This window comes from Phascolarctos cinereus, unplaced genomic scaffold (assembly GCF_003287225.1).
Source record: "Phascolarctos cinereus isolate Bilbo 61053 unplaced genomic scaffold, phaCin_HiC Scaffold_5;HRSCAF=322, whole genome shotgun sequence".
NCBI classification, from domain to species: domain Eukaryota; kingdom Metazoa; phylum Chordata; class Mammalia; order Diprotodontia; family Phascolarctidae; genus Phascolarctos; species Phascolarctos cinereus.
The window spans coordinates 116,454,390-116,467,350 of record NW_027555958.1 but is presented as its reverse complement, the minus strand read 5'-3'; the positions used below and the strand labels follow the sequence as shown (position 1 = coordinate 116,467,350).

The following is a 12,961-nucleotide window of genomic DNA, read 5'->3' as shown; positions in this document are numbered from 1 at the left end:
TCACAAGTAAGAAAACTGGATATATGAATTTCCATAATGTAGGAAACTCAAGAAAATAATAAAGGATATATACGCAATCAGGAGAAGAAAAACTGTGCTTTAATGAACAGAGGTATTGCCTATATGCAAGAATGAAGGGAGAGAAGTCTTTGTCCCTGTGCATAAGTCAAGAACATATACTTCTTTGTAAACAGTAATGCCAGAAAACCCACAACTTTTTAAAAAATCAGATTTAAATGTCTGAATTTATGGATGGAGTAGCTTTTTTACACAGAAATTGATAAGGCTGTTTTAAAAGTAAAATTCACATGTTGCTACTATTAAGTTGATAACATCCAATAAGTTCACTTATTTGCCACCTTATTTAGATTTATACTGTTCAGATATAGAGGGACTAATAAAGGGACTTCCACTGTGGAAGACTTAAAAGCTCTTTTGAAAAGCCTCCAGAGAGAAAGAAGTTCAGAAGGGGATACAAACAAGCAAGGCAGTTTTATTATTACCAGTGGCAATTCTTTATTACCATTAGTTAAGTTTTATAGTAGAGTTTCATATACAATCCTCTCTTCTGCTATTCCACGTACATTGAAAATTTTCATGTTTAAATTCATAACAATACTTTTAAACATTTTAACATTTTTTAAAAATTATTTTTTAAACAGCATCTACAAAATACATAAAAGTTCCACACTTAATTAAAACAGTAAATACCATAATTATTTGGTTTCTATTCAGCTATACTAGCAATTAAATAGCTTTTGGATGACAGAATGATTTGTGGTGTGTTCAAAATATTTTAAAAGGTCTTTACTGCAGGAAATACTGACCGTTGCCGAGTTACAGTGTTTCCAATCTGCTCTGGGTCAGAGGTAAAAGAGTCTGAACTACTGTACCCATCTGCTGGTGGTAAATGGGAAAAAAAAAACACACAGTGTCATAATTAGTCACCTCATTTTTACTCTTTCTCCAACAATGTATTTTTAGATTTTACACATTCTACATTAGCAGAGACTGCCAATTGAAATCATATCTGAAATCATAAATATCAAACAACTTTAGAACTGAAAATTAGAAACAAGAACTCTATTAAGGAATATAAAAAATTATCAACTTAAGATTTAACACAACCAGCTCCTAATGGGCTATTTTTCATTATGGCAACAGTAGTAGGTTGGATATCAAGATTTAGAGAAGTACTGGAAATTCATATTTTGCTGATTAGAAAGCCCTAACTTTGACAGATTCTTAGAGGTAGAAACAACATAACACAATTAGGTAGGGAATTCAAGCGGTTTCTGTTGATGTTGCTGATGTGTAATATTTAGAGGCAGAATGGTGTAGGGCATTTAATTTACTTACTACTTACGTGACTTTGGTCATGTGATTTAACCTCTTTTCACCTCAGTTTAATTAAGAGACTGGATCAGATGACCTCTAGATGACCAGCTCTAGATCTATGTTCCTGTATTCACTAATTTTTTAATCCTGACATTACCAAGCTTTACCTGTATTGTCCAGCAGCCTATAAATAAGTATCTTCTTCACAATGGTGCAAACCAGTCTAGAATATGCTCCTACTGAGGTAGCTAGGTCAGGTGTTATGGATACAGTGCTGGACTTGTAGTGAGGAAGACCTAAGATCACATCCCTCCTCAGACAGTAGCCATGTGACCTTGGACAAATAAGTCACTTTAACCTGTCTTCCTAGGTTTCCTCACCTGTAAAATGGGGAAAATAACAACACTCACCTAACAGGGCTGTTGTGAGGATTAAAATGAAATAATATTAGTAAAGTGGTTTCTTTGAAAACCTATACTACAAATGTATATAAATGTAATGCTACTTATTATTACTGATAAAACAGGACCTGAAACACATTGCTTAATTTCCTGAAAGCAACCTAGGCTTCTTTTATGCTCCTATTCAATGAAGTGTTGAAGAGACTAGAGGCAAGGGTGGGCAACCTGCAGCCTCAAGACCACATGTCACCCTGTAGGTCCTCAAGTGCAGCCCTCTGACTGAATTCAAACTTCGCTCTGTCTTTTTGTGGGTTCTGCTGCTTTAGAATTTGTTTAGAGCCATTTTTTATACATATTTGGAGGGATTTGGGGGACAGCTCAAGCAAGTCACTGTTTTCACTCCGCCATCTTGGCTCTGCCTCCCCTGAATTCAAACTTCACAGAACAAATCCCCTTAATAAAAGGATTTGTTCTGTAAAACTCAGTTAAAAGGCCACACCCAAGGACCTACAGGGCCACATATGGCCTGGAGGCCACAGGTTCCCTACCCATGGAGAGTATCTCCCAAATTATCAAAGAAACCAAGACCTGTCCAAGAATCCTTTTAGAAAGGCAAGACTGCAGCTGAATAGTGCATAAAGTGCTAGCCTGGAGTCACGAAGACATGAGTCCAAATTTAGCCTTAAACACTCACTAGCAGTGTGAACCTGGGCAAGTCACCCAACCTCTCTCTGCCTCAATTGTAAATACCCACATGTAAAATGGGGATCATAATAGCACCTACCTCCCAGGGATATTATGAAGATAAAATATCTGTAGCATGCTTTGCAAACCTTAAAGCATTATGTAAATGCCAGTTACCATTATTAACTTAAATTTTTGGCATAGCTAAAACGCAGTGATAAATGTTGGTAGCAATACAGTAACAATTAGTAACAACTCATTAAAGCATTCATTTTAGTGTTAACAATTTTGCAGCAAATTTCAACAATAAAATATAACTAAAACTTTACTCAGTATAAACACATTGGAAAATGATACTCTGCATTAGGATGCTCTTCTATTTTACCCTGTCAACTTCAGAATGAAAGTAGCCCTATTTGGTTATTTCAAAACTATTAAATAGTTTACTTTATAATAAGGCTGACAATTTGGTGAACTGGCAAGGCAATTAAAGAAAAGCAGGTTTGCTTAGAAGGATTAAAAGGGCAGACTTCTATGATTATTTTGAAAAGTACTTTTCCAAGGTTACAGACATTCAAACATGAGTTCTTTATGATCTTGAATTTCACCTCAAATCTTCTGGCTTTCTTTTCTTCAGATATCATCTAATGTCAGCCCTGATATCATGTAACATAAGCACTGCACTTATGCCTATCAATCTTTGACTACAGTTAGGTTTTTTTGGTTCTCAAACAGAGGGGGAGAAAAGGAGACTACTTGTTGGAGGACTAAATAGCTTCCCTTTGAATAAGTTGAAGATAAATGAACTGAATTGATTTGTGAAAGAAGAAATAGGGTATAGTTTTCTACATATACAATTCCCCTAATGCAGAAGAAAGTCAGTAGAGGAGCTAAGAATGAGTCAGATAGTTCTCAAAAATAACAAATAGGTCAAATCATCAGCCCAGTGAAGTCTGACTGCTTGTTCCAGACACAGAAAAGGGAGATTCCAAAAGGGTAGTAGGAGAGTCAGTGTACAGCCTCTTTACAATTTCACTCATAAGTACTGGAAGTTTTAAAGTTAGGTGACTATTGTTTGGAAGTGTCTATACTTGCATTTAATACAGACATTTCAAAATGGCTATTACTTTAATTTTTTCAGTGTCTAAATCAAAATTAATAGCTATAGATCTTAAAAGGTACATTTTAACTTACCAACTGTATTTCCAGAAACAAATTTCACTGATGAATTTATCTTATTTTCTTCTGAAAGGTCAGGTGGCTTCACAAGTAATGGGCTAGTAGGATTAGTGTGATCTAACAGAAAAGGTATTACACAAAAATATCTAGGTAAAATTAAAGACATTTTAAAATGATACAAAATCCACAAAATTTGTCATAAAAGATGCTTCCTTTAATTATCTGCAAATAGAAAAAAAGTCTGTCAAGACTATTATTTGCATTTACTTCATTAAAGTATAAAATTCAAATGTTTATCTTTTAAATATTCTCTTAGTTTTTAGGTAGACTTTTAAGCAACATTTAATAATTACTTTTTAAATATCAAACTTACAATGTAGGTTCTATGCTTAAAACATGTTTCATATATTTTAGCTAAAAATTCATAACAGTCCCATGAAAATGCAAGTTGTTTAGAGAATTTCTCTTCTCCAACTACATTCTTAATATTTAGAGATATATCATGTTTATTCATTTACCTTGAAGAAACGACAATTTCTGGCAAGCAATCATATACCTTATAGAGTTGTTTTACATATGTAAAAGCACCTTGCAAGTCAACAAACATTTATTAAGGGCCTACTATGTGCCAGACACTGTGCTATGAGCTTAGCAAACAAAGAAAAGCAATCTCTGTCCATAAGGGACAACTAGGAGGGTGATAGGTGGCAAGCATCTATCTCCCAGGGTTGTTTTAAGATCAAATGGGATACTCTTCATAAAGCTCCTAGCACAATGCCTGGCATATGGTAAACGCTATGTAAATGCTAGTTGTTGTTGTTGTTATTATTGTTGTTGTTGTTGTTGTAGTTTAAAGAGCTCACAGTCTAATGGGGATGACTACACGCAAACAATTATGTACAAACAAAATAAACTGGAGATAACCTAAGAAGGAAGACACTAACATTAAGGTACAAACCTGAAAAGTATTACATAAATACTAGCAGCTGTTGGTTATATTAATGTATTCTATATCCTGAAAACTTATTTCAACTATACAAATGTAAATAGCAAAGTTCTAGGATTAAAATTGGGTCAAAATTAAGATTGCTGATTCTGAACTAGATTAACTTCATAGTATAAAAGATCTAATTTTGGAAATATGAGTGATCTCCACTGACACATTCAAAACTGTTACATGTCTTAGTAGGTCTTCAAAGGTTGCTGTGGTCAATCTTCTGATGATGAGGCTGTCCACATTTAACTAGACAGACGCTTGCTGGGCCTAAATAATCAAAGCCTTTTCATCCTGGTAGAACCTGCCAGAATTCCCACTCTGCTGCTTATGCCTTTAAGAACTCAGAATCATATCTGGCCTCAGATACGTAACACTCACCAGCTGTGTGACTGTGGGCAAGTCACTTAACCCCAACTGCCTCACAAAAACAAAAACAAAAAAAAAGAACTGAGCCACTTCAAGAATAAACTGGACAGGACAAGCATGAGGTTAAATACCTGTGCTGAGTACATTATAAATTATATTATGCAACATCACTTAAGCCTCACTGCAGAAAGACAATTGTTGGGGCAGCTAGGTGTCACAGTGGATAGAGCACTGGCCCTGAAGTTGGGAGGACCCGAGTTCAAATCTGGACTCAGACTAAACACTTGACACTCACTAGCTGTGTGACCCTGGGCAAGTCACTCAGCCCCAATTGCCTAATAAATAAATAAATAAATAAATGAGAAAGACAACTGTTTTATTTCTCTTTTAAAGGATTCCTTCTCTCACTCTCCAAAGCAGCTAATTCAAAACTTTACTTCTCTCAAGCTGCCCACATGTTCTCTGTTCCCCACTCTTAGTTACTTTACCAAGAAAATCAGGGCCAGTGCATTTGAATGAGCTTCCTCTCTCCCCTTCTCTTCATTTCAAAACCCCTTAACATCCATTCCCTCCTCTTCCTTTTCCCAGCCCTTGACAATGAAGTGACTCTTTCCTTGCCAAGGCCAACGTGTGCCCCTGATTCCACATCTTCTTGTCTTCTTCAGGAGACTGCATTCTTAAATCATTCCCTTCCTTTCAAATCTTCAACCTTTGCCTATCTACTTATTCCTTCCCCACTGTCTTCAAACATACTCAAGCCACCCCAAGCCTTAAAACCTTTTGCTAGATCCTACTATCCTGTCAAGCTATCATCCTATATCTCTCTGCCTTCATCAGCCAGTGCTTTTGTCCTAGAAAAAGCTATCTATATGCATTACTTCCATTTCCTCTCTTCTCACTCACTCAATCCTTTGCTGTTTGGCTTTAGACTACATTAGTCAACTGAAACTGGTTACCAAAGATCTCAACGGGCAAATCTGATGACCTTCTCCTCCACCTCAACCTATATGCTGCATCTGATACTGTTGACCACTCATTCCTCCTAGATACTCTCCTGGATTTTTGTGACATTATTCTCTACTTGTTTTCGTCCTACCTGTTTCAACTGTTCCTTCTTGGTCTCTTTTGCTGGTTTATCATCTATGCTACAACCCTCAGCTGTGGGTATTCCCCAAAGCATAAGCCTAGGTCCTTTTCTTTTTTTCAGTGGCTTATTAGCTTCTATGGGTTTAACTATCAGCTGTACGCAGATGATTTATGGATTTACATATTCAGCTTCAGTCTCTCACATCACCAACTGCCTACTGGACATTTCAAACTGGATGTCCCACAGACATGTCAAACTCCACGTGTCCAAAGAGAACTTATTATCTTTCCCCCAAAACTTGACTTCCAAATTTCAGTTTTAATCGACACCATCACTATTTTTCCAGTCTCCTGGTTCATAACTTTGGTGTTACCTTCAACTCTTCAGACTCTTTCTTATCCCACATACCCAATCCACTTCTGCATCTACAATATCTCTTGCATACACTCCCTCTTTTGTATGCACACAACCACCTTAGTTCAGCCTTCATAATTTCTCACCTAGATTATTGCACCAGCCTCCTGTGTATTTCCTTCCTCATTTGTCTCTTTTCTAATCCACTATATCACTGCCAAAGCAATTTTCCTTAAACTCAGATGGGACTATGTCAATCCCCCACTCAAATACCAGCGCTGCCCCACTGCTTCTAGATAAAATATAAACTCTGTTTAGCTTCTAAAGCCCTTAACCACCTGACCCTAGCCTATTTTCCAGGCTCAATGGATACTGTTAACCTACTTGCATGCTATAATCAAAGCAAACTGGCCCTCTCTCTGATCCTTATATATAACACTCCATATCTCCCATCTCTGTGCCTTTGTGCTGGCTCCCCACCTTGCTGGGAATGTCCTTTCTCCTCACCCTCTGCCTCTTTTCTGTCAAAGCATGACTCAAGCAGTAGGTACTAAATAAAGCTTTTCCTGATAGCCACTAACTTCTAGTACCTTCTCTTCCAAGGTATCTTCTATTAAGCTACCTTTTCTTTATTCTGTAAATACTTAAACGTCCTTGATGTTTACCCTATTAGAATGCAAGCTTCTTGTAAGCTGGGATTGTTTCATTTCTTTTCATTAGTGTCACCAGCCCCTAGCAAAGTGTCTGACACATAGCAGGTGTTTAATAAATGCTTGTTGATTGTTCAGTGGCAAGTTTTCATTGAACCTTTTTTATTTTCTTATCAATCTTTCACTCAGTCATGTTATATTCAATTTAAAATTTTCTATCCAATTCAGCTGTTCTGTATATTTTTGTGAAATGGAGAGAAAATATTAAATTTTAAAGTGGGCTCTGCGTAGGGAATTGTCATGGAAAAGAGCAAGCAATTAAGAACTAGAGCTGATCACTGAAAGCTAATTATTTGGCTGTTTTAAATTGACAGCACCTTGCCCCCCACCCCTCCCCAAATCAGTTTCCTTACCACTTCCAGTTCTTTTAAGTTCCATTTCCTGCATGTGAATTTTGCTTGGAGTCATTCGAATGGGAACTGGATGAACAATAGCAGTATCCTAAATATGAAAAGGAGGAAATAAGGCATGTTAGCACCATATAAGCTTTTTACTTAATACTAGTGACTAAAACCTTAAATATATTTTTTCATTATAGTTAGGCAGGCATGAAAACATGAATTAGTATTACAAACTAGTATAACATCTTTTTGAAAAGCTACCTAGTTAGAAACTAAAATGGAAAGTAATTTTACTTGTTTTCTAATAAATACAGCTCAAAACAATTTATATATGCTTAATCAAACTTTGTTAACCTTATAAAAATTCAACCGCTACCAATATTCAATATCAAAATTTCAGGAACCAAAGAATTTTGACTTTTGGGAATTACTAAATGTAATTATTTTACTCTGGACAATTTATTTTTAAAAAAATCAACAAAATTATACTTTCATGTTTCAATAGGTAAACAAGAGCCTGAAAACTAGAAAATTCAATTCTCCCACCAACTTGCTGTAAATTGTAGGGTAAGTTCAAAACCACTCTATGTCTATGAAGTTAAAAAAAAAAATCTCCCCCCTAAAAAAAACAAAAGCAAAAATTCAATCACAAATTTGCCAATTAACATAAGATTATAAGACTTTTTAAAAAAATAAAGATATATAACTCCATTTCAATAGAAACCACAAAATACTGTTATTAAAATTTAAATGTGCAAGAAAGTGAAAAACTGCAAATATAAAAACTTCCTTTTTTGATATGTTTGGAACAGATTTTCAATTATAATCCTGATGGTTTAGAAGATGACTTGTTTAGAGGCAGGTAGGTGGCCCAGTGGATAAAGCTCCTGCCTTGGAGTCAGGAGGACCTGAGTTCAAATCCGGCCTCAGACACTTGACACTAGCAGTGTGACCCTGGGCAAGTCACTTAGCCCCCATTGCCTCACCAAAAAAAAGGCAAAAAAAAGGATTTGTTTTATATGTACTTTAAATAATTTGAACAATGCTACCTGTCTAAGGAGGCCCAGAGATGGTAAGGACACAGTGGGACTCACCCAGGTGACTATGGTTATAATTCTAATGAAGTGGATCTTACAAACAGCTCTCATAGCTCTACTATTTCCTTGATTTTCTATACACTTCTTATAGTTGTATTTTTAGTCATCTCTACAACTATATTGAAACCCTTTCCATTTACTTAGTTAGCTTGGGAATTTTTAAACTTGCTTTGCCATGGGCACGGTAAAGTAGGGCAGTTGAGAAGAAAGAACAGTGTCATCCTGGGAAAGAATGAGGACTTCCTGCCAATTTGGCTGGCTGAATCAGAGGTAGACTGCGCAGTTTTCAGCTACCTACTCCAGCAAAATCCTGAAATCTGCATGAAATCAAACAATGATCAAGAAGTCCAATAAAAATTACAATGACTTCTTCCACCTCAGAATTTCATGAAAAGTCAGTAAGACCGCTAGCAGTAGGAAAGGGCCCTTCCAGCAAAGATGGCACAAATCTAACTAGAGATAGGACACACTTAGTCAGCAAAACTATGTCTTGAGGCAAAAAGCAGAAGGTGCCCTCAAGAAAACTCCACAGTGGTCAAAAAGCTCCAGTGAACAGTGTCATCCTTCAGTACTCAGAGCAGGACAATTAAGAAACCCAAGTTCTCTAAGATTCCAAATACTTTCTCCTGAGATGACAAGATCCAGTGCTCTGAACCTCGAAGAGACATTTGGGCATAATCCTGGGAAGTGAAGGCAGCACCAGAACCCAAAAGATCCAGGGCAAGACAAAGAAGGGAAAAACCAAGAATTGCAGGGGTGAAGTCTGGCCCTGGCACAAAGCCCCAATTCAGAAGAGATATCAAAGAAAACACCAACCAGCATAAAAATTATTACAGATCTAGAGATCATCCTAAAGTAACTCTGTAACAACTATAAGCAAAGACTCAAAGGGGAAAAAAATATATTGTACACAAGGACTGGAAGAAATGAATCTAAAGATTGAAAAGAAAATCTCTGGAGGAAAGAACTGGAAGAATTAAGTAGGTCAAAATAGTGGCATCAAACTCAAATAGAAAGAGATCTCTGCAGGCTCCATAATGACTTAGAAAACCACAAATTTACATTACCTACGTTGTATTTTTTAAATTTATTTTTGTTAAGCATTTCCTAAATACATTTTAATCCTGCCACATACCTCTGGCTTAGAAGTCAAAGTGGTAACCTTAAGAAATGGATTCCTAGAAAACTAAAACAGACAAAATACAAATCTGCAACTCCATGGCAAGCAAGAAATATTAAATCAAAATCAAGACTGAAAACATAAGAGAAAATTTAAGATGTCCAATTAAATAAACAAATGAAGTGGGTTCTAGGAGGGATAAATGAAGAATCATTGGACTCCCTTCAAAACCACTGGGGGAAGGGAGGGGAAGCCCGGACACTTTATTTCAAGAAATCTAAATGGTCCCACCCTACGTTTCCAGTGTTTTAAAACATACTCTGCACACTCCTCGATCCCAGGACACTGGCCTTTCTGGTTGTTCCTTACACACAACAATCCATCTCCAGACTCTGGGGCTTTTCACTGGTGGTTGCCCATGCCTAGGATGTCCTCCTCACTACCAGCGCCCCTTGGCTTCCCTGACTTTCTTAAAAACCTGACTCAAAGCCACCAATTTCAAGAGGTCTTTCCTTTTCTCCCTTTTACACTGTATATACCTTGTATCTATATAGTAGTTCGTATGTTGTCTCTCCCATTAAAATGTGAGTTCCTTGAGGTTAGAGACAGTATACTCAGGTCTTAAAACAGCACCTGGCACATACTAAGGGTTACAAGGATGGGGAACCTGAGGCTTGGAGGCCACATGTGGCCTTCTAGGTCCTTGGGTGTGGCCTTTTGCCTGAGTCCAAGTTTTACAGAACAAATCCTTTTATTAAGGGGATTTGTTCTGTGAAGTTTGAATTCAGTCAAAGGGTCCTACCTGAGGACCTAGAGGGCCACATGTGGCCTCGAGGCCAAGGGTTCCCCACCCATGGCTCTAAAGGCTTGTTGATGAAGATGATGAAAACTGCTCAAATCTATTAAGATCAGAGAGTCAGGGTGAAGATAGAAACATACACCAATCGCTTCCTGAAAGGAATTGCCAAATGGAACCCCCAGGAATGTTACAGCCAAAAAAATCCAGACTTCCGTGTCAAAGAAAAAAATATTGCAAGCAGCTAGAAAGAAGCAATTAAAGCACAAAGATACTTTTACTTTTATATTAATGTATAAAGGATGAACAAAGGAGGAGGAATTCGCTATTTTTTTTTCATAAATGGAGTGTGTGTGTGTGAGAAGAAAAGCACACAAATATGGAGGAAGGGGTAGGTAAGTAAGCATAAGATGAACCTCATTTTTATATGAAATGGGCTAAGGAGGGTTTTACACATACACACACACGCACACACACACACACACACACACACACTTTGGTGTAAAAAGAGATCAAACTCAATAGGGACTAAAGGGTAGAGTGAGGGAGAGGCAATTAAGAAGAAGGATATCAGGGAATGAATAGTTGCAAGGAAAACAAACTCCTGATCCTGAAGACAGAATTAAAGGGGAAAACAAAGAATTAGGGAATAAATTGTGGTATATGAAAATAATGGAATCCTACTGCATCCCAAGAAATTACATAAGGAGTGATTTCAAAAAATCCTGGGTAGCATAAACTGATGCACAGTGTAGTGAGAAGAACCAGAAGAACAATTTATACAAGGGCAGTTACACTACAAAAGAAAAACAACTGTGAAAGACTTAAGAACTCCAATCAATGCAATAACCAACTATGTCTCCAGAGGACCTATGATAAAGTATATTACCTATCTTCTGACAAAGAAGTGAGTGACAGAAGGTGAAGAAAGACATATTTCTGGACATGGCCCCAAGTCTCTCCCCACTCCATTCTGCCACTAAAGTGATTTTCCTAAAGTGTGGACCTGATCATGCTATTCACTCCCCCCCCACCCCCCAGCCTCCAATAAACTTCAGTAGCTTCCTATTGCCTCTAGGATCAAATACAAAACCCTCTATTTGGCATTCAAAGCCCTTCATAACCAAGTCCTCTCCTACCTTTCTAGCCTTTGTACACCTTACTCCCTGACACATCACTCTTTCATCCTGTCAGACTGGCCTCCTGGCTGTTCTATAAACCAGACACTCTATCTCTTAGTTCCAGGCATTTTTCAGCTGTCATCTCCCTCCACTCCCCCCCCCCCCACCTTCTGGCCTGGAATTCTCTCCCTTCTCAGCTCTTACTACTGACCTCCTTGATTTCCTTTAATTTCCAACGAAAGTCCCACCTTCTACAGGAAGGCTTCTTCAGCCCCTCTTAATTCCAGTACCTTCCCTCTGTTAATTACTTCCTATTTATCTTGTACATATTTGTCTACATGTTGTCTCTCCTATTAGACTGCAAGCACCTTGAGAGCAGGAACTGTCTTTTACCTCTTTTTCTAACCCCAATACTCAGCACAATGTCTGGTACACACGGGACATTTATAAATGTTTATTGAATGACTGACTGCCCCCCTTTCAAACTCTTCCACCTTCTACCACTGTAACTCAGCAACCTCTACTTTGCTGAGGTTCATCACCCCATTAAAAGTGGTAGCTTCCTCTCTCAAACTGAGTGCCTAGCTCAGTTTTTCTCTCTTCTTCTACTCCTGCCTCATACCAGGGGACTACAACATAGATATTTAAACAACTCCCTTAAATATCTTAACTGTTCCTTAACTTACTCATTTCCCATGACCTACAATTTCACCCTACTTCAGCTACACACAGAAACAGTCATACCTTTAATCATCATACAGAAGGGTTCCACTTCCATGTTCATGAACTTTGACGTTCCTTTATGTGATCACAGTCTGTTGTCATTGCATCTCTGGCCAATCCTGTTCTTTATCTTCAGCAAGACTTCTAATCCCTCCATCTCTTAATTCTTTCTCAAGCTGTCGTCCCTGCACTAGCTACACTCTCTGCTTTTCCACATCCTGACTCTTAGAGATCAGTTCATTTATCTTTACACTACTCTCTTTTCTTAAGTGTCCTGCCCCCTTATTCTACTGCCAATCTTGCCTGATCAGACCTCAGCCTTGGATTATTCACTACATACTGCCCATGCCATTGAACAAAGCTGGAGAAATATTATTAAACTGTGCTGACTGTGTCCACTACAAATTTATGTTATATTATCTCAACGAATCCTCAATGTGGTGAGACAATCCTTTTATACCTTTCCTTCCCTCCTCAAACCACATACCTGAGAACCTGCCTTATCTCTCCCCATTCCAGTCTATCTTCTTCCACTCCATTGCCAAAGTGATCTTCCTAAAACATAAGACTGGCCTTGTCACTTTCCTTTTCAAGAAACTCAAGTGGCACCCCCTTTCCTTTAGGTATAGAGGTACAACATAAAATAT

The 12,961-nt window shown here is 37.7% G+C and overlaps 1 protein-coding gene across 15 annotated transcripts in view; it reads right to left on the bottom strand.

Moving 5' to 3' along the window:
* REPS1 (RALBP1 associated Eps domain containing 1) overlaps positions 1 to 12,961 on the bottom strand; it is a 95,691-nt gene that overhangs the window by 13,165 nt on the left and 69,565 nt on the right. For 8 of the 15 annotated variants that reach the window (XM_078155107.1, XM_078155110.1, XM_078155109.1 and 5 more), the window contains 3 exons: positions 7,470 to 7,557; positions 3,618 to 3,719; positions 828 to 900 (listed from right to left, as the gene is read on the bottom strand). In XM_078155107.1, coding sequence (XP_078011233.1) covers positions 828 to 900; positions 3,618 to 3,719; positions 7,470 to 7,557 — 263 coding nt within the window. The remainder of the gene's footprint in view (positions 1 to 827; positions 901 to 3,617; positions 3,720 to 7,469; positions 7,558 to 12,961) is intronic. The other 7 variants (XM_078155108.1, XM_020973749.2, XM_078155112.1 and 4 more) reach the window with 1 other exon arrangement.